Source organism: Pleurodeles waltl, chromosome 7 (assembly GCF_031143425.1).
Source record: "Pleurodeles waltl isolate 20211129_DDA chromosome 7, aPleWal1.hap1.20221129, whole genome shotgun sequence".
Classification (NCBI taxonomy): Eukaryota; Metazoa; Chordata; class Amphibia; order Caudata; family Salamandridae; genus Pleurodeles; species Pleurodeles waltl.
Window position 1 is genome coordinate 1481115460 of NC_090446.1, and position 23456 is coordinate 1481138915.

At 47.7% G+C, this 23456-nt stretch overlaps 1 protein-coding gene across 2 annotated transcripts in view; it reads right to left on the bottom strand.

Moving 5' to 3' along the window:
• Window positions 1-23456, bottom strand: part of IGLON5 (IgLON family member 5) — an 862707-nt gene that overhangs the window by 417449 nt on the left and 421802 nt on the right. For both annotated transcript variants that reach the window (XM_069201214.1, XM_069201213.1), the window contains exon 2: window positions 9648-9726. In XM_069201214.1, coding sequence (XP_069057315.1) covers window positions 9648-9726 — 79 coding nt within the window. The remainder of the gene's footprint in view (window positions 1-9647; window positions 9727-23456) is intronic.

A 23456-nucleotide genomic window follows, 5' to 3' on the forward strand; every position in this document is an offset into this window, starting at 1 on the left:
TTTCAGGTGCTAAAAGGGTATTATGTTTTTGTGTGTTTTTATTGCACAGTGTTTGCTGCTCTGTGGAGACGCTCGCCGCAGGACAGCCATTGAGAACAGATGCCATACGCTTGCTACAGGTGGCACCGCCCCTGTCACGGGAAACCCTGCCATGGCATTTACTATACACTTGCGTGCGGCACTCATCGATTATGACATCACAGGGGGGTTCTGATCATGGTAAAAGCTCAGAATGATCATAAGACATCTGCTATCCTCATCACACCAAGTCTAAAGTTTTACATTTATTGGTGTTTTGAATAAAATGGTTTTAAATAGTTTGCATTGCCTGAAGGTGTGGCATTGTCCCCCCTGCATGAGGTCTTCAGCTCTCCAGTATCAAGATGAGCCAAAATATGTTCTACCCTGCTCTGGTTCAAACCTACTTTCCTTTCCATCGTCATGTGTCTACAATTAGCAACATATAGGGGGTCATTCTGACCCTGGCGGTAAATACCGCCAGGGCGGAGGTTGGCGGTAGCACCGCCAACAGGCTGGCGGTGCACCGCCGGGCATTCTGACCGCGGCGGTACAGCCGCGGCCAGAAGCGGAAAGCCGGCGGTGTACCGCCGACTTTCCGCTGCCCATGGGAATCCGCCATGGGGATTCTGACACCGCATACCGCCATCCTGTTCCTGGCGGTTCGCCCGCCAGGAACAGGATGGCGGTATGGGGTGCCGTGGGGCCCCTGGGGGCCCCTGCAGTGCCCATGCCAATGGCATGGGCACTGCAGGGGCCCCCGTAAGAGGGCCCCACAAAGAATTTCAGTGTCTGCTCTGCAGACACTGAAATTCGCGACAAGTGCAACTGCACCCGTCGCACCTTCCCACTCCGCCGGCTCCATTCTGAGCCGGCGTCCTCGTGGGAAGGGTGTTTCCCGCTGGGCTGGCGGGCGGACTTTCGGCGGTCGCCCGCCAGCCCAGTGGGAAACCCAGAATGACCGCCGCGGTCTTTTGACCGTGGTACGGTCTTCTGGCGGTTCCCGCTTGGCGGGCGGCTACCGCCGCCCGCCAAGCTTAGAATCACCCCCATAATCCTGACATTTATTTTACACGTAGAGGCAATGTGAGAATAGTTTTAATGCACACTAATGCACCATCAGTAATCAATGAATAACACAAATCTCATATGCCTTAAATCACAAGTCAGAGTCATTCACATCCTCTCATCTGTGCATCTATCTCCCTCAAATGGAAGCACTAACATCAACAATGACCAGACATATGTAGTGAATGTGGGAAGAGCTTCAGTGATTCACCATTCCTAATGCAACATCTGTAAGCACACACTGGGCCCATTTGGTGTCGATTACCCTTCCACTCTCAAGTTGGGAGCAAGCATTTTCAAGGACTGTGATTCTGTGTACAAGATCTGTATCGAATCTCAGCAAGCTCGCTCAGGGGAATGGGTTTAGATAATCACAACAGAACCAAATATTCAAAGTCCATTACATGCCCACAGTGGCTGTTAGTCTGCATCAGCAGTCAGAATCAAAAGAAACAAAAGCCAGGAAACAAGAAAACATGGAATGGACGTAGGAAGTCAAAAAGGATCTTTGCAACCTTCAGATCTTTCACTGAATACAACCGAGCCACCAACTAACACACACAAAAAATGATCTGCAAAAGAACTAGATTTTATTTATCTGTGGGTTTGTTCTGGGTAGAACTGTTTCTTATTTTCTGATTCTATGGTAAGTGGAAACAGATTGGAAGCAGAATGTGGCATGAGACTCAGCAATCTCTACATGGGCAACTGATGGGTCAGTTCCAACAGTTTTTAAACCCAGAGAGTCTCACAAGTAAGACAGCTTCGTACTGCAGGATTCTTTTTGTGCGTTTGCAGCAGTGTTTTAGTCTTTTGAAAGTCAGGCCTCATTATACCTGTTCAGCAGAGACAGAGTTTGGCTAGCACAAGATGGTGCATGTGTCCCTTCTTCCACATCACTTGACCTTGGCTGAAGTCTCACTCCCCTCTTTCTTGGAACACAGCATCTTTCAGCATATCAGGCTTGTCTTAGATTGATAGATGCTTGTCTTTGCCAGAGCAGATCTCTCCCACTTCAGGGCTATAGCCCCTCTGGGATTTTGGCAAATGTCAACAGCATCAGTCTTTTGAATATGCCAGATGGCACCTTCTTGTTTGGCTCAAAGATTCTTTTTGCAGTTCACCTCTAGGACCAGGCTCTGGAACACTGGATGACCCCTCTCTGCTCAAGTCAGTCCCGGCAACACTCCTTCTTGGCAGTCGGCTTTATCTGGGCACTCCTGACACTAGGTCCAAGACTGAGGCTTTATCTGGGCACTCCTCACACCGGGTCCAAGACTGAGGCTTAATCTGGACACTCCTGACACTGGGTCCAAGACTGAGGCTTTATCCGGGCACTCCTGACATTGGGCCCAAGACTGAGGCTTTATCTGGGGACTCCTGACACTAAGTCAAAGTCTGAGGCTTTATCAGGGCACTTCTGACACTGGGTCCAAGACTGAGGCTTTATCTGGGGACTCCTGACACTCAGTGTGAGACTGAGGCTTTATCTGGGCACTCCTGACACCGGGCCCAAGACTGAATCTTTATCTGGGCACTCCCAACACCGGGTCCAAAACTGAGGCTTTATCTGGGTGCTCCTGACACTAGGTCCAAGGCTGAGGCTTTATCTGGGGACTCCTGACACTAATTCAAAGTCTGAGGCTTTAGCTGGGTGCTCCTGACACTGGGTCCAAGACGGAGGCTTTATCTGGGGACTCCTGACACTAAGTCAAAGTCTGAGGCTTTATCTGGGTGCTCCTGACACTGGGTCCAAGACTGAGGCTTTATCTGGGAACTCCTGACACTGGGTCCAAAACTGAGGCTTTATCTGGGCACTCCTGACATCAGGTCCAAGACCGAGGCTTTATCTGGGCACTCCTGACATTGGGTCCAAGACTGAAGCTTTATCTGGGCACTCTTGATACTGGGTCCAAGACTGAGGCTTTATCTGGGCACTCCTGACACTGGCTCCACGACTGAGGCTTTATCTGGGGATTCCTGACACTGGGTCCAAGACTGAGGCTTTTTCTGGGGACTCCTGACAACGGGTCCGAGACTGAGGCTTTATCTGGGGACTCCTGACACCGGGTCCAAGACTGAGGCTTAATCTGGGTGCTCCTGACACCGGGTCCAAGACTGAGGCTTTATCTGGGCACTCCTGACACTGGATCCAAGACTGAGGCTTTATCTGGGCACTCCTGACACTGGGCCCAAGACTAAGGCTTTATCTGGGCACTCCTGACACCGGGTCCAAGACTGAAGCTTTATCTGGGCACTCCTGACACCGGGTCCAAGACTGAGGCTTTATCTAGGCTCTCCTGACACTAAGGCCCTCATTACAACATTGCCGCCCGCCAAGTTGTAACCGCCGTGCGGCCGCCAATGTAGCCGCTCTCCCGCGGTGGCCATTAAGACATCCCCGCTGGGCTGGCGGGCGGAAACCTAGTTTCCGCCCGCCTGCCCAGCAGGTATGTCGGCCGCAACACAGGAGCCAGCTCCAAATGGAGCCGGCGGTGTTGCAGCAGTGCGACGGGTGCAGCTGCACCCTTCGCGCTTTTTACTGTCTGCTATGCAGACAGTGAAAAGCTCCATGGGGCCGTGGCAGGGGGACCCGCAACTCCTCTTTCCGTCTGCCTTTTCATGGCGGTAAGGCTGGCGGGAGGGGGGCGCGTAATCCCCTGGGCAGCGCTGCAAGCAGCGCTGCCCTGGCTGATTACAACCGCCGGGACAAACGTGGCGGTAAACCGCCGGGACAAACGTGGCGTTAAACCGCCGGTCCCGGCGGTGTGACCGCAGTGCTTCCGCCGCGGTCGTTATCCTAAGGTTTGCACCCCCAGCCTGTTGGCGGTGCAACCATCGAAACAGCCCTGGCGGTCTTTGACCACCAGGGTTGTAATGAGGGCCTAAGTCCAAGACTGAGGCTTTATCTGGGGACTCCTGACACTGGGTCCAAGACTGAGGCTTTATCTGGGACCTCCTGACACTGGGTCCAAGACTGAGGCTTTATCTGGGGACTCCTGACACTGGGTCCAAGACTGAGGATTTATCTGGGTACTCCTGACACTGGGTCCAAGACTGAGGCTTTATCTGGGGACTCCTGACACTGGGTCCAAGACTGAGGCTTTATCTGGGCAATCCTGACACTGGGTCCAAGACTGAGGCTTTATCTGGGGACTCCTGACACCGGGTCCAAGACTGAGGCTGAATCTGGGCGCTCCTGACACTGGGTCCAAGACTGAGGCTTTATCTGGGTGCTCCTGACACTTGGTCCAAGACTGAGGCTTTATCTGGGTACTCCTGATACTGGGTCCAAGACTGAGGCTTAATCTGGGCACTCCTGACACTGTGTCCAAGACGGAGGCTATATCTGGGTACTCCTGACAATGGGTCCAAGACTGAGGCTTTATCTGGCTGCTCCTGACACTGGGTCCAAGACTGAGGCTTTATCTGGGCGCTCCTGGGCGCTCCTGACACTGGGTCCAAGACTGTGAGCCTTTATCTGGGCACTCCTGACACTGGGTCCAAGACTGAGGCTTTATCTGGCCGCTCCTGACACTGGGTCCAAGACTGAGAGTTTATCTGGCCGCTCCTGACACTGGGTCCAAGACAGAGGCTTTATCTGGGCACTCCTGACACTGGGTCCAAGACTGAGGCTTTATCTGGGCACTCCTGACACTGGGTCCAAGACTGAGGCTTTATGTGGGTCCTTCTGACACTCGGTCCAAGAGGGAGGCTTTATCTGGCCACTCATGATACTGGGTCCAAGACTGAGGATTTATCTGGGCACTCCTGACACTGGGTCCAAGACTGGGTTTCTCTGCCTAGACAGTCTACATAGAGGAGACTGGTATCTAAACTGACCATCACAGCTCTTAGAGGAAACACACTGGGAACTGTAGGTGCAGAGATCCTGGGTTTTCTTGACTGAAATTTTTATGGAAAGTTTGCACTATGGAAATGGCGCTATATTTTGAAAATAGCAGACACATTTCCAACAATTTTTTGTGAGACAATTCACCCAGCCCATGCCTGACCCCTCGAATGGCTCTGTTGGTGGGACATGCAATGATCTCTTCTTCCAGCCAACATTTTAACCAAAAAAAAACAGGCCCACGTGGTTATTCCCTATTTGATGGGGATTTAATTGCAGAGTACTGATGGAGTGTTTCGACACCGAGCTGGTATATTCCGGTGCACACTTTGCACCCCACACGTGCCGTGCAGCTTGTAATCATGACCTAAAAGTGAGATTTTGCTGCAATTATTTTTCACAAAATGTACTTCTGCAGTAATTGTATTTTGTAAATTGAATTTCACACCCTTTGCAAAGTTTGAAAAGCTTGCACAGTTTTGTACAAGTCTTCATGAAGCTTGTGGAGGAACAACTTTGCACCTCTACATGCCCCTACTGAAGATCAGGCAGCAGTCTTATTTGTTATGAGACCTCAGTCAGCTATTTCCAACGCACACAGGTGGAACTCACTCTTCCTAAGGACTGAGACCCATAAGCAAGTGAAGAGTAAACAGAAATGCACAGCTGTCCCAAACTCTTTGGAGCGCCATCCAAAATAAAGGAGCACTTGATTATGGAAATTGTATGTACATATAAGTTTTATGAACGTATATGTTTAAAATGTACCTTCCAAAGAAGTTGACAAATAGCAAACATAGAGCTCCCAAATGTGCACTCTACACTGTGTTTCCTCTGGGGCTGACAGTGATTTATATAGGGGAAAACCTCAACTGGACTATGTGACTAAGGGTGTGGCCTAATACAATTAACATAAGATTCTATGCTTGACAACTTCATAAATAGAGTGTAACTGGACAAAGAGTAATCAAACTCAACAGGCAGCAAGAACAGTTTCTATAGCTCCCTTTTCCAGGGCCCTAAGCAGTAAAACTACTGACAAGATAAAGCAGGATGCCTTGAATGCACTGTTGACTATGGCTCCCCTTGGACAGTCAAGCGTTCCAAGAGGATAAATTGGGTATCCAGTCAGAATGAAATTGCATCTTAAGCCCTGGGAGAGCCCTGGTAAACAACGGTGTTCATCATGTTGCTTCGTCCAGTGTCACAAAGGGGGCGTCCAGTGACATTGCATTGCAGCACCGCCTTGTGACAGCCAGGCAGGCCCTCGTTTGTCTTCTTCAGTTCTAGGACAGAAATGAAGAGCCCCAGAGTAGCATAACTTAAAGTCCATTTCCTTTAGCTTTGGTTCTCAGGGTTCTGGACCACTTACACCACTGACACTGCATCAGAATTTGACTAAAAATAAGAAATAAGGCTGCAGGAGGGTAATTTTGTCAAGCAAGACAGCTATACTCATGGGTGTGGTGTCAACCCAGTTGTGGCTGAATTTTCTGTGACTGTGGTGGGTTTGAGTAGAGCAGAGAGGTAACCTAGTTGTGGGTGACTTGTTGTGAGTCTAGTGGGCTTTGTCAAACAATGAGGGCAGCAGACCTCATCTGAACAGCCAGGGTCACCCTTATTAATAGTAGGAATTCCACGTTTTGATTGGCTATTGATACAAACAACATGTGCCCCAAGGCTGGACATATTGAGTGTGGGGTGGGGTTTGTTGATGATCCCTCCACACATGCTCTGACTGATGCTGGTGGTGGTGTTCTTTCCGCAGACCATGTTCTCCAGAGAGATGGGGGGGAAGGTCCCTCTTTAGCCAGGACAAGCCCAGTGTCTCTGAAGGTTCCTGGTCCTTCCAGTGTTTGGTGGTGAAAGTGGTGTTAAGATTCTGTGGGACACTGCACTGTCAACTTGGCGTGGTACCAAAAGTGCAGGATGGAGGTCATCTGCAGCACATTTTTTGGGTGGGACAATTTCAGGTCCCAGTTTAGGGGTGAAGTAAAGCGAAGGATCAGAGGAGGCCTGGATAGGGTTTACCGTGCAACAAATATAGTGAAAGAGAAACCCCAAATAGGTCGTATATTGGACGATCTCAGGGCAGGCTTGATTGCAATTGGCCAAGGCCACCTCTATCCCTGTCAATATTCCGCGTGCTATTCCCTCGCCATCAATGCTTATTTCTTCACAGATATCACTCTGATCTCACTGATTTCGACTTTCTCCACCACATTCATGCTCTGCGCTGTTGCCCACTTCCCTCCCTTTGGAACTCTTCCCATCCCCACAAGTTGCATCCTTAATGCCCTTCCTCTGACTCCACAGCTCCGCTTATCTTCTTTGTACCAGTCTGTGTTTTGCTTCCATTAATTGTCTATTCTGTGTCCTCTGCGTCACATGATCTGCTTTCCTTTCTTTACGCACAATTGTGCAGCTGGAAGGTTTGCGTGCATGAGTAGGCTGCGAGCCCCCACCCCACCTCCATTTGTGTCTTCCCAGATGAACTATTGTCTCAGAGGGGCGGATGCGGAAAAGGGGGGCGCCGAATACAGTACAGCAGCATTAAATACAATTTTCTCCCTGATTGTGCGGAATAAGGATGCTTTTGCACTAGTTCTGCACGTAAGAGGCCGCCGGCTCCATCTCCGGCAGCAATCAGAGAGCGAACAGGCTTCAGTAATGGGGCACTTTTTGGGCTGAGGGGAATTGCTTTCATTGTTCTTAAACTTTCCAGTCCCTCCAACCCCTCCCAAACCGTGCATTTCATCTCGTTTGGTTCACTTTTGTACAGGGAAAGAAAAAAGAGGGACAGTATTAAAGGCTGGACCAAGAGGAATACGTTGGGGATGAGAGGCAGTGTGAAAGGGGAGGAAGAAGTAATTACAAAGATGGAATAGAAAAGAAGAGCAAAAGATGCTTGAAAAGATGGGTGTTTGGGGAGGGAGGAAAGAAATGAAAAAGCACAGACATATGAGGGAATGCGGGAATAAAGAGAGAAGTAGGGAAAGACGAGGGAGTGAGGTAGAGGGAAGGCAGCAATGAGAGGGACTTAGGCCCATATTTATACTCTGTTTGTGTCGAATTAGCGTCATTTGTTTTTATGCTAATTCGACGCAACCCTAACTCCCTACTTATAGACCCGTCTAGCGCCAAAGTTATGGAGTTAGCATCACTTTTTTACAGTGAAAATCTACCTTCTGCCAATGAGATGCAAGGTAGGTGTTCTCGGGCAAAAAATTACTCAAAGGCCCTAGCATCTTATTTGTCCTGCCGTGCAAAAATCACGTACGGGACGAGGAGGGCCTTAAATATTGGCGCTAAGCCTGCTTAGCACCATTATTTAATGCCTGGGTCAGGGCAGGCGTTAGGGGACCTGTGGGCTAATTTCTAGAGACCATGGAAACAGCCCACAGGTGCCATTTCCTGCCCCCAGGGACACCCCCACCCACCCGGACCCACACCTGGAGGACACCTAAGGATGGGGGGACCCATCCCAGGTAAGTCCAGGTAGGTATTTTAAATTTTGTATTCAAAGTGCCATAGCGGGCCTAACTTGGGCTTCCCTACATGGCACTGTGCCCAATGGCCATGCCCAGGGGACATAAGTCCCCTGGGCATGGCCATTGGCTGGGGGCATGACTCCTGTCTTTACTAGGACAGGAGTCATGTCCATGGGGGTTGTGCATCAAAAAAATGACGCTAGTCAGGTTAGAGTAATTTTTTTTACTCTAACCTAACTAGCGCCATTCTTTGCCGCACAACCGCCATTTCTCCCTACGCCTCCCCTACCCGGTTAGCGTCATGTATTTTGACGCTAACCGGGCCTTAGCGCCGGCTTGCGGCATTCCTTAAATATGGCGCCGGCTGGTATCCAGGAATGGCGCTAGCTGGCGCTATACTTTTTGAGGCAAACCTGCGCTAACGCAGGTTTGCATCAAAAGTATAAATATAGGCCTTAGAGTGAGAGTAAAAGGGGGAAATATGTACGTGACAGGGTGGCAGGGAAGAAAGAGACCACGGAGAAAGGGGAGGACAAGGAAAGTAGCATGCTTGGAGGAAGATAAAGGATAGAGTTAAAAAGATGAGATAAAAAGTGAATATAAGAGGAAGTGAATGAATACTTAGACAGAGAGGGACAGCATCATGACTGAAGGTAGTGAAGAACGGAGATGGAAAGGCATGAAAAAAAGAGGAAGAGAGGGGAAAGGAATCTGGTAGAAAATATGATAGTGCCTATTGCTGGAAAGAATTTCAATAAAAATATATTTAATTAAAAAGGCGGGATTGAAGAAACAGAAGTTTAAAGGGGAAGAAGAGGTTATAGAGACATCATGATTGAAAAGAACTGAAGACTTGATGGAGAAATGATGTGAGCTACACAAAGCACAAAGGACAGAGGTCAGAAAAGAGAAGGTTAGCAAAAGTGACTGAGGAGGGGGGAAATGTGAAGGAATTTAAGAGGGGGCTGCAAGGATAAAACGTCTAAATGTTTCCAGCTTAGATTTTGTGTTTGAGGCCGATAGATGATGAGGGAGAGAGGTAAGAGGTCGGAGGAGAATGGAAATGGGGCAATGCAGAATGAATAGTTTCAATAGTTAATCAGGACCTGGTGAATCAAGGGTTGCAAGACTGAACTGAGAACAACTCCAATGATCAAAGAAAGAAAGTGTGGCTGCTTGTGGCAGGAAGTGGCTGAGATACACAGGGCTGTGCCTACCTGAGAGTGGCATTGTCTCCTTGGCACACTGTGTAGTTTTCTGCTGCCTGGGCAAACTCCATGCTCTGCACCACAAGCCCTGGGAGAGACAGAAAGGTCAGACACCATTAGAGACACAAAACACAATCCTTTGTATTTCAGGTTGCAGAACTGGTACAGAAGAGATGTTGTTAACTCATAATATGAATAACAATGTTCTGTTCTTAGGAAACAGGAGACAGATGCACTCATCAGTATCATGGATAATTCATGACATGCATTATTTATTGTGTTTGCTATCTATCGCCTCTGTTGTCTAATTTTGTGGGATTTCATGGGATGTATTTCTCGTTATCAATATTAAACTGATAGCAAATGTCTTAAACTAGTGGGGACTGCCCTAGAGGGGAACCAGGGATTTTCGGACAGGCAGGTAAGTTATAATCAGACATGCTCCAGCTGAAAGCCACGCGTTCTGGAGGGGTTTGCGTGTTCTGTGCGTCATCACAGAGATGGGATTTTCAAACTTAAAGATGGCATCAATCTCACTTTTTGTAACCACCAATAAGTTTCAGCAGCTTCATCCTTCTCTACGAGAAAGTCCCACCACCCTTGCTGCGTGTGTGTATGAGGAACTCACCGTAGGGAATCTGTGTGAATGCCTGACTCTGAATGACTAGGAGGCAATGCTCACTGGTGCACCAGCCCACACTAGTGTTCAGCACTCTCACTGGTGCTACAGCACTCTCACTGGCACTACAGCTCAGTCACTGATGCTAAGCTCATTCACTAGCGCTACAGCACTCTCACCGGTGCTATAGCACACTCACTGATGCTACAGGACTCTCACTGGCACTACTGCTCAGTCACTGGTGCTAAGCCCATTCACTGGCGCTACAGCACTCTCACAGGTGCTATAGCACACTCACTGATGCTACAGCACACTCACTGGTGTTAAAGCCCATTCACTGGTGTTACAGCACTCATATGGGTGCTATAGCACACTCACTGGTGCTACAGCTCAGTCACTGGTGTTACAGCCCACTCACCGGTGCTACAGCCCACTCTCACTGTTGCTACAGCTCAGTCACTGGTGCTACAGCCCACTCACTGCTGCTACAGCACACCCACTGGTGTTGCAGTCCACTCACTGGTGCTACAGCCCACGCACTGGTGCTCAGTCACTGGTGCTACAGCCCACTCAGCGAGCCCTGCTGCATGTGTCTTTAGAGCCATGTGTCTGTATGCACATGCGCCTCACTCCCAGGGAGTGTCATGTGAATGGCAGACTCTGAATGACTGGGTGGCAAAGGTTATTCAGCACACTCACTGGTGCTACAGGACACCCACTGGTGCTACAGCTCAGTCACTGGTGCTATAGCCTACTTACTGGGGCTACAGCCCACTCACTGGTGCTACAGTCCACTCACTGGTGCTACAGCTCAGTCACTGGTGCTACAGCTCACTCACTGGTGCTAGCACCCACTCACTGGCGCTATATCACTCTCACTGGTAATACAGCCCACTCACTGGTGCTACAGGACACTCACTGGTGCTACGGGACACTCACTGGTGTTATACTACTCTCACTGGTGCTAGCACCCACCCACTGGTGCTACAACACTCTCACTGGTGCTGTAGCCTACTCACAGGTGCTACAGTCCATTCAGTGGTGCTACAGCACTCTTGCTGGTGCTAGCACCCACTCACTAGTGCTACATCCCTCTCACTGGTGCTACAGCCCACCTACTGGTGCTACAACACTCTCACTGGTGCTGCAGCCTACTTGCTGGTGCTACAGCTCAGTCTCTGGTACTACAGCTCACTCACTGCTGCTACAACCCACTCACTGGTGCGGCAGCCCACTCACTGGTGCTACAGCACACTCACTGGTGCTACAGCCCACTCTCTGATGCTACAGCTCAGTCTCTGGTGCTACAGCTCACTCACTGCTGCTACAACCTACTCACTGGTGCTGCAGTCCACTCACTGCTGCTACAGCCCACTCTCTGGTGCTACAGGTCACTTGCTGGTGCTACAGCACATTCGCTGCTGCTATACCACTCTCACTGGTGCTAGCACCCACTCACTGGTGCTACAGCACACTCATTGGTGCTACAGCACACTCACTGGTCATACAGCTTACTCACTTGTGCTGCATCACTCTCAGTGGTGCTACAGCACACTCACTGGTGCTGCAGCCCACTCACTGGTGCTACAGCACACTCACTGGTGCTAGCACCCACTCACTGGTGCTACATCACTCTCACTGGTGCTGCAGTCCACTCACTGCTGCTACAGACCATTCACTAGTGATGTAGGCCACTCACTGGTGCTACAGTCCACCCACTGGTGCTACAGCACTCTCACTGGTACTGCAGCACATTCACTGGTCCTACAGCCCAGTCACTGGTGCTACAGCCTACTCACTGGTGCTACAGCACATTCACTGGTGCTACAGCCTACCCACTGGTGCTACAGCTCAGTCATTGGTGCTACAGCCCACTCGCTAGTGCTACAGGACACTCACTGGTGATATGGGACACTCACTGGTGCTACGGCATACCCACTGGTGCTACAGCACACTCATTGGTGCTACAGCCCACTCACGTGCTACAGCACACTCACTGGTCATACAGCCCACTCACTGGTGCTACAGCCAACCCACTGGTGCTACAGCTCCATCACTGGTGCTACAGCCCACTCACTGGTGCTACAGCCCACCCACTGGTGCTACAACCCACTCACTGGTGCTGGAGCCCACTCACTGGTGCTGGAGCCCACTCACTGGTGCTCCATCACTCTCACTGGTGCTGCAGTCCACTCACTGCTGCTACAGACCACTCACTGGTGATGCAGCCCACTCACTGGTGCTACAGCCCACTCACTGGTGCTACAGCACACTCACTGGTGCTACAGCCCACTCACCAGCCCTGTGGTTTGTGTCTTTAGAGCCATGTATGCACGAGCGCCTCACTCCCAGGGATTGTCGTTAAATGCATAGTGTACGTAACACTCTGTGCTTGCCAGGATTTACATTCACCTTTGATTTCTTCATTCTTGTCTCCTTTCTTTTTCCACTTCTAATTCTATGACCGGGTCATCACTTCTGAATGGGGATTGTAAGTGAGACCTGTGGATTTATTGCAGTAATACCAGTGTCTGCAGATCTGAGGGGTGTCTAGCTCCTTTTCAATGTAATAAGCCAGAAATTAAATATTATTCTGTGCTTCCTGTAACTATGTAAATCAAGAGTGAAATGCCCAGTGATGTTCAATGTGTGATACTTTAAGACATTTATAACTAACTTTGTCAGTGATGTGTTTCCCGCAGCACATTTGTGACTGTGCATTTGTCAGTACATTCTGGGTATAGGAATTCTTTAGGGTGAAACAAGAAGGGAAATGTTTGTGTTTGTTTTTTCCATAGTTTCGAGTGAGGCTGGGCCAGTTGGTGCTCTTCATATGGTGACCAGGAGGGCGCTGGTCATTACAGCTTCCATCATAATCTGCCTGTGACTATTGGGGGTGGAGGGACACTCTTCGACTTCCTGGATAAAATGACTTCTTTTATAGCACAATATACATCAATTTATTTTCTCATTCATTAGACCCAACACAAACATGGGTGATGGGGGCCCTGTCTACATCTCTCTGTGCACCATCATCACTTACTCAGAACATCATGCAACCCAAGCTGTGCTCTTGTGTGTCTGCCGCTGTCACCCTCAAACGTTAAATTTAACCATTGAGTTGGTTACTTTTTAAGTTACTTTAGGTGATATCTTCAACATAAGGTACAGTCTCGTGCTCAATGTTTGCATCCTTTTCAGCTCAATGTTTGCATCCTTTTCAGCTCAGCTCAATGTTTGCATCCTTTTCAGCTCAATGTTTGCATCCTTTTCAAGGAGTTTAAGTTGTTCATGGAAATCCCTCCAGTTGAACGATGCTTACGCTTTCGCGCCTGTCTACTGTGCTGATGGTACACACAGTGACAGTGGATAAAGTCAAGGTAAATGTTTTACACCTGCGACATATGTTGGCTCTTCAAAAAGGGTATCAAGCCATAACCACCACACAGATATCTCTACTGCACAAATCTTCTCAAGATTTAAAGAAAGTGCCATCAATTTCAATAGAACCACAAAGGTGTGCCGAAATGTGTGTTTACGAGATTTTTGGAGTGGAATGTATGACCCAGACGCAACTTGTGCACACGAAAGTGCACAGGACATGCTTCTGTGACAGATACTGCTCTACCACCTGCAAGGCATGTGTTGAACCATGTTACCCTGCTTAGAGCTTGGATAAAGTAGGATTAGAGCTCCATATCATTAGAATGAGTACCCTGTTGAATATGATTATATGTGTGGTGTGGGGTCTGTAGGGTACTTGGAGTAAATTGACTCCATGCTATGTGTATGGTGAGGCGAGGTGGGCAGGGCCGGGTATGTGAATGGGGATGCAGTGATATACCACACGCTGCTTTATCTCAATAATGGATCAGGAACGACAAACTGGAATGGTGCAAGGTGAACTTACAAATAGTTGGCACTTGACCTGATGGTGAAGTGCTATGTAGGTGTGGTTTCGGACGGTCCCACCCGCTGATACTTAAAATGGACAAAGGCGAATAGTAGCTAGATGGCTGCCCCTACAAGGATGATATTGCACATGACGGATGTGGCGTCTGCAGCTAGAGGATGGGTTACAAATGTAGAGACCCATTAACAAAAACCCAGCCCCCCTCATCCCTTGACCCTAAAGACATTCATAAACTTGCGTCACTTGCACCAGTAGTGACACTACTCTTTAGGCCGCTGAAGAGGCATTTGAGGCCACACGGACCCACAGTAGTCCTCAGAAGTATATTTGTAATTACTTTACGGCACTGGTCAAGAGTCGATCAATAGGAGCTGAGATTAGAGATTAACAATTTGAGAGATACACCATTTGAGAGATTTGTGAACTTTCATTGTTACTACAACCCCAGCCACCAAGGGCCAAACAACTACCCAAGTATTGATAAAGCAGTAAACTGCATAATTGTAAAAGGAAATTTAGGTATCAAACATCATTTGTTCTCAAAACTCAAATAAGTTGAGGAGAACATCAAACATGGATTCAACCCAAAATTTCAGTAATTAGTACTCAACCCAGCTTGGGTTTCCACAAACTAACCACGGACCGCCCACCCGCCGGTCACCGCGACACCCATTCAAGATTATGGCTTCTTGGTTTGCACAGATGAGCTCATCAGCAATATTGTACAGGATGAATGGCTTGCAGCAACTATTTTTAGATAGAAAACAGACCTATCAAGAAGTTGGGATCTCAAATGAAATAATGTGATTTTCCTAATATGAATCAGTCTGAGTTTGGTGGCAAATCTGCTTCGATAAGAATTGCCAATTCTTACGCAATTTTGACCCTGGGAAATGGCAAAAAGTTCACTAGCTATGAGCAAATCATTTGCAGAAAAAATGAATAGTCTTGAGAGATATTAATAGATTTTTCCTCAAAGTAATCAATTTGCGACAAAAATTAATTGATTCATAAGAATAAAGGTTTTTGGTACAAAATTGAATTGATTTCTGAAAAATAAATATTTGCAGATTGTCACGTGATGCACACAATATCTTAAATCACTGTGTGGCTAATGAATACATTTTCAGAATTTCAACCTGAGTCACAATTCGCTAAAAGATAATATTAAACCCCTATTAAAGAATTTGAACCCTGTTTCATCAATCAAGGATCCCAGGACACGCTGCTTCTAAGCGCTCCAGCTTCTCCATCTACAACCAGCTATAAAAAGGCACATTTTCCAAAATTGATTAGCGCGTCATGTGAGGATGGCCTTTTCCATTCTTCCCATGGCGCCAAACCTGCATGGTCTGAAACAACAGGCGCTTTGCCTTTTTCTGTGTCATTCGTAACATTCACTTGTCCCCGTTCCCCCCCTGAGGCCGCCCCTTGTGCCGCGTAACCAGTTAAAAATCGATCAGGGAAAGTTCTAAAGAATCCACCTGAGTTCATCGTGAGCCTTTAGTGATGTTGAGCTAGCTCTGCCAGAAAAATAGATCGAGCAGTGGTGGGAAATCAATTTTTTTTTTACTAGTGTTATAAAACATCAGGTTTTACAGCCAACCCCCAGAGCCTTCAAGTTTCGAGAGATTTTAATTCCTTTGACTTGTTTCTATTGTTCGTGTTTCAGAATCCCTGAGGGCCCAAAACTAACTTGGTAAGGTTAAGATTTAAAGAGAAAGTCTACTCTGAAACTAAGCTTTAAAAAGAGATGCTCCCTCTTTCCCTATTCTTAACTGTATTAACTTTTTTCAGTTTTTATTGTTTAATCGGGTAAAGCCTTCGTGGAAAAAAATCATTTAATTTATACAGTATCTAAGGAACAGAATTAAAAATTCATAAAATTTCTTGGGGCACCTCTCATCGGCTTTTCTGATGCTTCACAGTGTCTTCATACTAAACCTAGGCCCATATTTATATTTTTTTGCGCCGCATTTGCGTCATTTTTGACGCAAAAGCAATGCAAACTTACAAAATATACTTGCATTTTGTAAGTTTGCGCCGCTTTGCGTAAAAAAATGACGCAAATGCGGTGCAAAAAAATTTATAAATATGGGCCCTAGTCTTTCTGTAAATAAAACACGTGCATTCCTCTAAAACAAACCTTTCAAGGGGAAAGGTGGGTTCTCTGAAATTTGGGGAGAGGATAGGGAGAAAGGCAGTGCTTAATTTGAGCTGGTGGTGGCCGCCGGCACTTATATTTTTTATCAGACGTTTACTGCCAGCAAAAGACTGATATGGGAAAGACGAAGGAAGAGAACGACGGAAAAGGGAGACAAAGTGACGAAGCAGAAAGGTACAAGAGTGATCTGAGGGTAGGGAGTGGCTGTAAATTTATTGAAGAGGCCCGAGATGGCTTTAGGATTACGCTGCCTCAGTATTCTGCGCTCACACATTTGAATACAGCAGCCGCGTTTCAAAGGAGAGCTTTGGGCATCAGACGTTTCTATTGACAAATTAACCACTGGGCAATGTCACCTAACCTTTTAGTGAGGTCCCTGTCCCAACTCTCAGGGTAGAGAGAGCTGATCATTCCAATAACTTGAGGTCAGATTATGACGTCACTAACTCTTAGAATCTGATCACGGATTCTTACGTCTATACATCACTGACGTCAGACTAAGATATCACTCCAGGAACTTGATGTCCGATTACACATTACATTACATCGGGAAGCTGCCATCTGATTGTGACATCACTCGGAGAAACTGATGAAAAAGTATTATGGTTGAAAGAAACCGAGTGACGTCACTCGGGTAATATGCTGACAGATTTTGACGTCACTTGAGGAAACTGCACATTCATCCGTAAATCTATTACTAGACTGCGAGCTTCACTGCAGGAACCTGATATCAAACTGTGATATGTAACCTAGGGCGAAATAGTTTGGATGAAATGTGAATCTGCTGAATTTGGTGGATTTTCTGGGTTTTATATATTTGATGAACGTTTTATTTGTTCGATTCAGGGATTACAGGGGTAGGGGTGGGAGGAGGTGGTGTTAGTACGGTTCTCAAGTAATTTGTAACCCTTCTAGAGCAGTAGTTCCCAACCTTTTAACTTCTGTGGACCCCTGCTTTATCATTACTGGAACCTGTGGACCCCCACTGAATCTTTATTGGAATCCAGGGACCCCCCACTGAGTTATTACTGAAAGCTAGGGACCCAATCTGTTAAGATTACTTAATTTTCTAAGCAGTTCCGGACCCCCTGAGGAGGCTCCGCGGACCCCCAGGGTCCACAGGTTGGGAACCACTGCTCAAGAGCAGGGCAGGACCTCGGAGGGCAGTGTTTCTTCTCTTCCTTTTAAACCCCCCTAGGTAGAGCTGCCCCTGAAGAGCACTATGACTTATTTTAAAAGCCCCAAGTCCAGGATGGCGGCGCGCCTCTATTAAGGGGTTCGCCTCTTTTTCCAAGGCCAGTGGGCAGTCACTAATCTAAAACGACATTTTGTGCAGCAATATGCCTTTCATCTTTAATGGTTTGCCCCTGTGTCCTACATATGCTATGTATGTTTCGTCACACTCTTTACGCACCCACTTGTTAATTCCACAAATAACATGTTTTTACATTATAGGTGCCTGCTATTCTATTTAGAGTCATTTAAGACCTATCCTTGGTGAAGAGACTTGACTCCCTCATTAAAAAACATAAACAATAAGAAAGTGCACCTAAGTCCATCACCTTGAAGAATTGTTGTTACTTGGATGGCATAGTTCTACAGAAGGAAGAAGGGCTACCCAACAACCCCTGTGGGCTTGGGCAACAGTATAAACAAGTAAATGGCCAACTAGGGGATCATTTTCAGAAACAAAGAAAGAGTGTAAACAAATGTTTATGCATACAGAAGCCTGTAACACACTGAAGGATATTGACAAGAACTAATCAGATATCTGACATTGCAGATTCATTCAACAAAACCACTAAATGGAGAGGCAGGTGACCATTTACTTTTGTTTAAATGACAATGTGTAGCCCAGAAAGGTCTACCCTGGCTCTCACCAGGAGGTGTGAAGACCCAAGCGAGGAGGAAGACAGATAGAGAAGGTTTAGTCTTAGATCACACCACAGGGGGTAACTTTGGGGCAATTAATTGTTTGGGAAACACTGTGGTGAACAGTGGGGCTCTTGGTCTTGGAGGATGCTCGCATTCACTGGACTCCCCTCCCCTCTCCCTGGCACTGGTGCAGATTTTAGCTGCCACATTCTAGGCACACACCTTAGCGCCATAGTGGGGTGTGTGTGTGAGTCCACTATAGGGTTTGTATAGGAAGGGTACCCTTCCTGTTCAAAATACTATTGCTGGACAAGTGAAAAATATTTTCCTACTGTGTGCTGTAGAGTGCAGCACACATGCAAAGTTGGAACAGAAAGGAGAAATTAAAACATTTATCCTTTTAATGACTGCTTTTCAGCAGTGTTAACTTTTGGTACTAAACCCTGTCTACTAATGTTAGTAGATAGGGTTTGGAGTAAAAAAGCATGGCTGGTTGAATGAGAATGCCCATATAACACCAATGTAATGCCCCCTTGAGACAAAGTAATGCAAAGCAGTGTTTCGCACTGCTTTGCATTAGTTTCGGGTACTTTTCAGCTTAAAACAAGTTTTGCACTGGAACGTGAATCAGGAAAAAAAGCATTTTGTAGTGGTTAGCACCACTTTTGTGATGCTAATCCAGCACGTCACATGCCACTTGCATGAACCAGCTCTCAGACATGGCAATCTAGCGATGCTGGGTGGAATCCCCTTGTGTCCAGCTTGATGGGCCCTCCAGAGGCTCAGCCTTGGCGCCTCTGCCTCGGCAGCCATCTCATGAATTCTTGGTGGTACCAGGATGCGACCACTGTGGACAAAGACCACCAGACTCTGTACCATATGGCACCAGCTCTTCATCGCTACCAACCTTTGCCCACCCCTGATGCGGCCGATGTCCCTGTGTTCATATGTACATATGTATAAAGATTACCCAACAATGAATAATAGACTAGCAATCTGTTCCTAGCCCCCTGCTCCAGGGGGAAGCGGAGGGAATGCAGAATCCTCTCTGATGCTTATTAATAATAGATCTCAGATCCATGCACGGGAGTGCGTGGGCTCAGCACGTGGAGGGGGGGCAGGGGATGTTGCATTAAAAACTATATTTAAACAGGAGTGTTCCGGAACAGTCTTCTGTCTAATGGAGGCCCTCCGGGCAGAGGATCTGTCATTCAATGGAGGTGAGAGGGACCTTGAGGAATTGTGTTAGAGGGTCTGTTCGATGGAGCAACCACACCCTTCCCTTCTCCTGTCCCCCTTTTTACTTACCCCTTTCCTTTGCATTCCCTTCCTTTCCCATTTCCCCATTCCCCTTACCCTTTTCCCCTTTTCCCTTCCTCTTCCATTTCCTTCCTTTCCCCTTAGTGTGGTTATTCTATTTTGTAACCCTACCTCATCGTTGTGAACCTTTGGGCACATATTCCCTTCTACACCTTGGAGGAAATATGGAATGAGACTGAGATCCCCTCTCTTTCCAACATTCATTGTGTAGTCAAAAGAGGTCTTCCCTTCATCTGGTTAGAGTCAGTCCAGGCACCCACCCTGAGCCCACACTATGGGAGTGCCCCAGAGCGCAAGTTGGTGATTGTGCACTTCTGTGGAGAAGGGAGCTGTAGACATGCTTGTGCTGCCCATTCTGTAACACACGTTGTGTATAACCTCATATCAACGAAGGAACACATTTGTCTGTATCCCTGGGACATATTGCTGATGCAGACACCACAGCACAGAGTGCCTCGAAGTACCCGCTATTTAAAACCTCCCTGAGGTCACTAGGAAAGCCCCCTGCTGTGACTATCCTACTCTGCTCTTCCAAAGACATGCCACGGTGCTCCCGCGGAGACAGAAGCATTGCTCCAGGTACTACACAACCAGTGTCTCTGTGGGCAGGCCCAGCACCCCTGCCTCCACAGGGACACAGGCCACCCATGCTTGTACCTAAGGGCCTCTGAGGGGTTGGTGTGTCATACAGCGGAACATAGAGCAGAGGCTGATGCACCATCAGTGTTTCCCGCTCCACCACAAGGGCTAACTCAGCGGCAGTACAAGACCTAAACCACAGCAGGCACTCACTGGTGCATACAGTGGTGTAACAAAGGCCTCCACAGCACCCGCGGTGTGGGGGGGGGGCCGAGCTCCTTCATGCTGCCACAGAGGGCCTGATTTACAGTTTGCCAGGGGAGTTTACTTCGTCACAAATGTGATGGATAGCCCGTCCACCGTATTACGATCCTATAATAGCCTGTAGAGATTGTTATATGGCAGAAGGGATCTCCGTCACATCTGTGACAGAGTAATCTGTCCGCGAAACTCTATATCAGTCCCTCAGTCATTTAAAGCACCGCCAACCCATTGCCACTTTTGTGGAGGCCAACAGGGTGCTGTCTGCCAAACTCTCACTATCCGTGCATGCCAGTAAACCGCCCTGTCACAAAGGCGTGCACTGTGTGACACAGTATCAGTGTTTCCCCACAGACCTTCATGCATGCTAACATCATACATGTGTTAACACAGGCAGTGAGGATTCCTTAAATTGTCTCTCCTCATGTATATATGAGAACAGTGAGTTGTGTGCGGGCATCACCGCAAACAGGCGCAGGTGGTTTGGTGCATGGTCTCCTGAGAACCACTGTGCTTCTGAGGTGTGAAAACACATTGCACTGGGATCTAACGGTAGGGATACTCTGTTACCCGTTTAGAAGCTGAGTGAAGGATACACACACCTCATTAGGAGGCAGAGAGATGGCTTATTAGTGAGAAAAGCTCCCTGCCACCACATGTGCGGATACATCTAATTATTTGCTTGTGCAAGCAATGGCCTGTTAGTGGGACACACTCCAGGCCTCTAACCCAACACCAGAACACCTTAGTATGTTCTGGTGTTGGCTATTGTTTGTTACATAGATAAGCTCCCTGCCTCTCAGGTGGGCAGGACCTCAACTTGATGCTCTGATATTGGTGATTGGTTGTTACATAGAGACACTCCCTGCCTCTGAGGTGGGCAGGCCCTCTTCATGATGTTTTGATATTGATGATTGGTTAGTTAGGGAAGCTCCAGGCCTTTTGAGGTGGGCAGGCCCTCCTCCTGGCGTTCTGATATCAGTGATGGGTTTTTAAAGAAGATCTCTGCCTCGTGTTTGGGCAGGCCCTTCTCATGACAATATTGGTGATTGGTGGCTGCATAGATGCGCTCTCTGCCTCTTCGATTGGAAAACTCTCCTCCTGTTGTTCTGTTATCGGTGATTGGTTGTTATTTATAGAAGCTCCCTGCCTTTGAGTGTGAAGGCCCTCCTCCTGTTGTTCTGATATCGGTGATTGGTTGTTATTTATAGAAGCTCCCTGCCTTTGTGTGTGAAGGCCCTCCTCCTGTTGTTCTGATATCGGTGATTGATTGTTATTTATAGAAGCTCCCTGCCTTTGAATGTGAAGGCCCTCCTCCTGTTGTTCTGATATCGATGATTAGTTGTTATTTATAGACGCTCCCTGCCTTTGAGGCGGGCAGGACCTCCTCCTTTTGTTCTGATATCAGTGATTGGTTGTTATTTAGAGAAGCTCCCTGCCTTTGAGGTGGGCATGCCCTCCTCTTTTTGTTCTGATATCAGTGATTGGTTGTTATTTAGAGGTGCTCCCTGCCTTTGAAGTGGGAGGCCCTCCTCATGATGTTCTGATGTCACTGATTGGTTATTATTTAGAGAAGCTCCCTGCCTTTGAGGTGGGGTGGCCCTCCTCATGATGTTCTGATGTTGGTGATTGTTTGCTAGTGAGGGCATCTCCCAGGTTTTGAGATGTACAGTCAAACTACCTGATGCTCCGGTACCCTAGAAATCTTATTAGTGAGCGAAGGTCCCTACTTGTGAGGTGTGCATACTCCCCACACCAGCCTTTGGTGCAGAGCATGCTTTGTTAATGAGAGAGAAGATCTGAGGGTGTGAGGTACAGAGATGCTCACCATTAGGCTCTGATGATAGCAATACTTTTCTAGTGAGAGACAAGCTCTTTACCTGTGAAGGGTTGAGGTTATTTGTTAGTCAAAGGAAGCTTGCTGCCTTCTGAGGCATCTGATGGTGAGGGTGCATTGTGAGCGAGAGAGATGTTTCCTGCCTTTGAGGTATAGAGATGCACAGCATAAGGCTCTGATAATGGTGGTTATTTGTTAGTAATAGGGAAGCTGCCTGCCTCTGAGGCTTGCAGAAAAATCACATGAGGCTCTGATACTCTGGATGGTTTGTCAGTGAGAGAAGATCCTTGCCTCTGAGGTAAGGAGGTACAGAGATGGACAGCATTTAGGCTCCGTTACTGGTGGTTATTTTTAAGTAAGTCGGAGTTTGTTTGCTAGTGAGAGGAGCTTTCAACTTCCAAGATGTTCAGAGAAACTGCATAAGACTCCGAGGCTGAGGTTTGTTATTGACTGTAGCTCCCTGCCTCTGAGGGGTGCAGACACACACCTGAGGCTCTAATGCAGAGAATGCTATGTTAGAGAGAGGTTTCCTGCAAGTGAGGTACTGGGGCATGAGGCATGCGGACACACCACCTGAGGCTCTAATGCAGCGATAGCTATGTTAAGAGTTTCCTTGCCTCTGAGGTATGGAGATACAAGGCATGCAGACACACCACCTGAGGCTTTGATGCAGAGGATGCTATGTTAGAGAGAAGCTCGCTGCCTCTGAGGTACTGACATATGCATAAGTCAAAAGAGTACACTGTTCCTAAACAGAAGAAATAAAAAAAATAGGCACAGGTTCAACAAAGGCACTTCTTAAATTAGAAGCGAATGCCCTCACACATCCAATGGATGTCATGCTTCATCATAGGGCCAGCTCCTCGTCAGACTGGGGCTGCAATGTCAGACGGGCCCCACACAGGGGCAATTTGCCAGAGATCTTAAATGAAAGTGTGTGCCATAGTAGAGTTAGGAATTAATTTAAACCTCGCCTAAGAAGAAAAGCAGAAGAGAAAAGGAGAATAAAATTGGCTCAAGAACCTCTGAACCGTACGTTTCAATTAATGTGGAGGACCTTGGTCAATATTAAAAACATGCGAGGAGTGGAGAAGGAATAAAGTTCCACCACTTTCCAAACAAAACCAAGCTAATAGGTACACTTTCCCTCTAGCTAATCTCTACGGTCAACATGTTTCCCCGCCCTCAATGTCCTTACAGATCGTTCGGCACTCCATCAGGACCAAAAATGACAAAATCTCCTCAGCTGC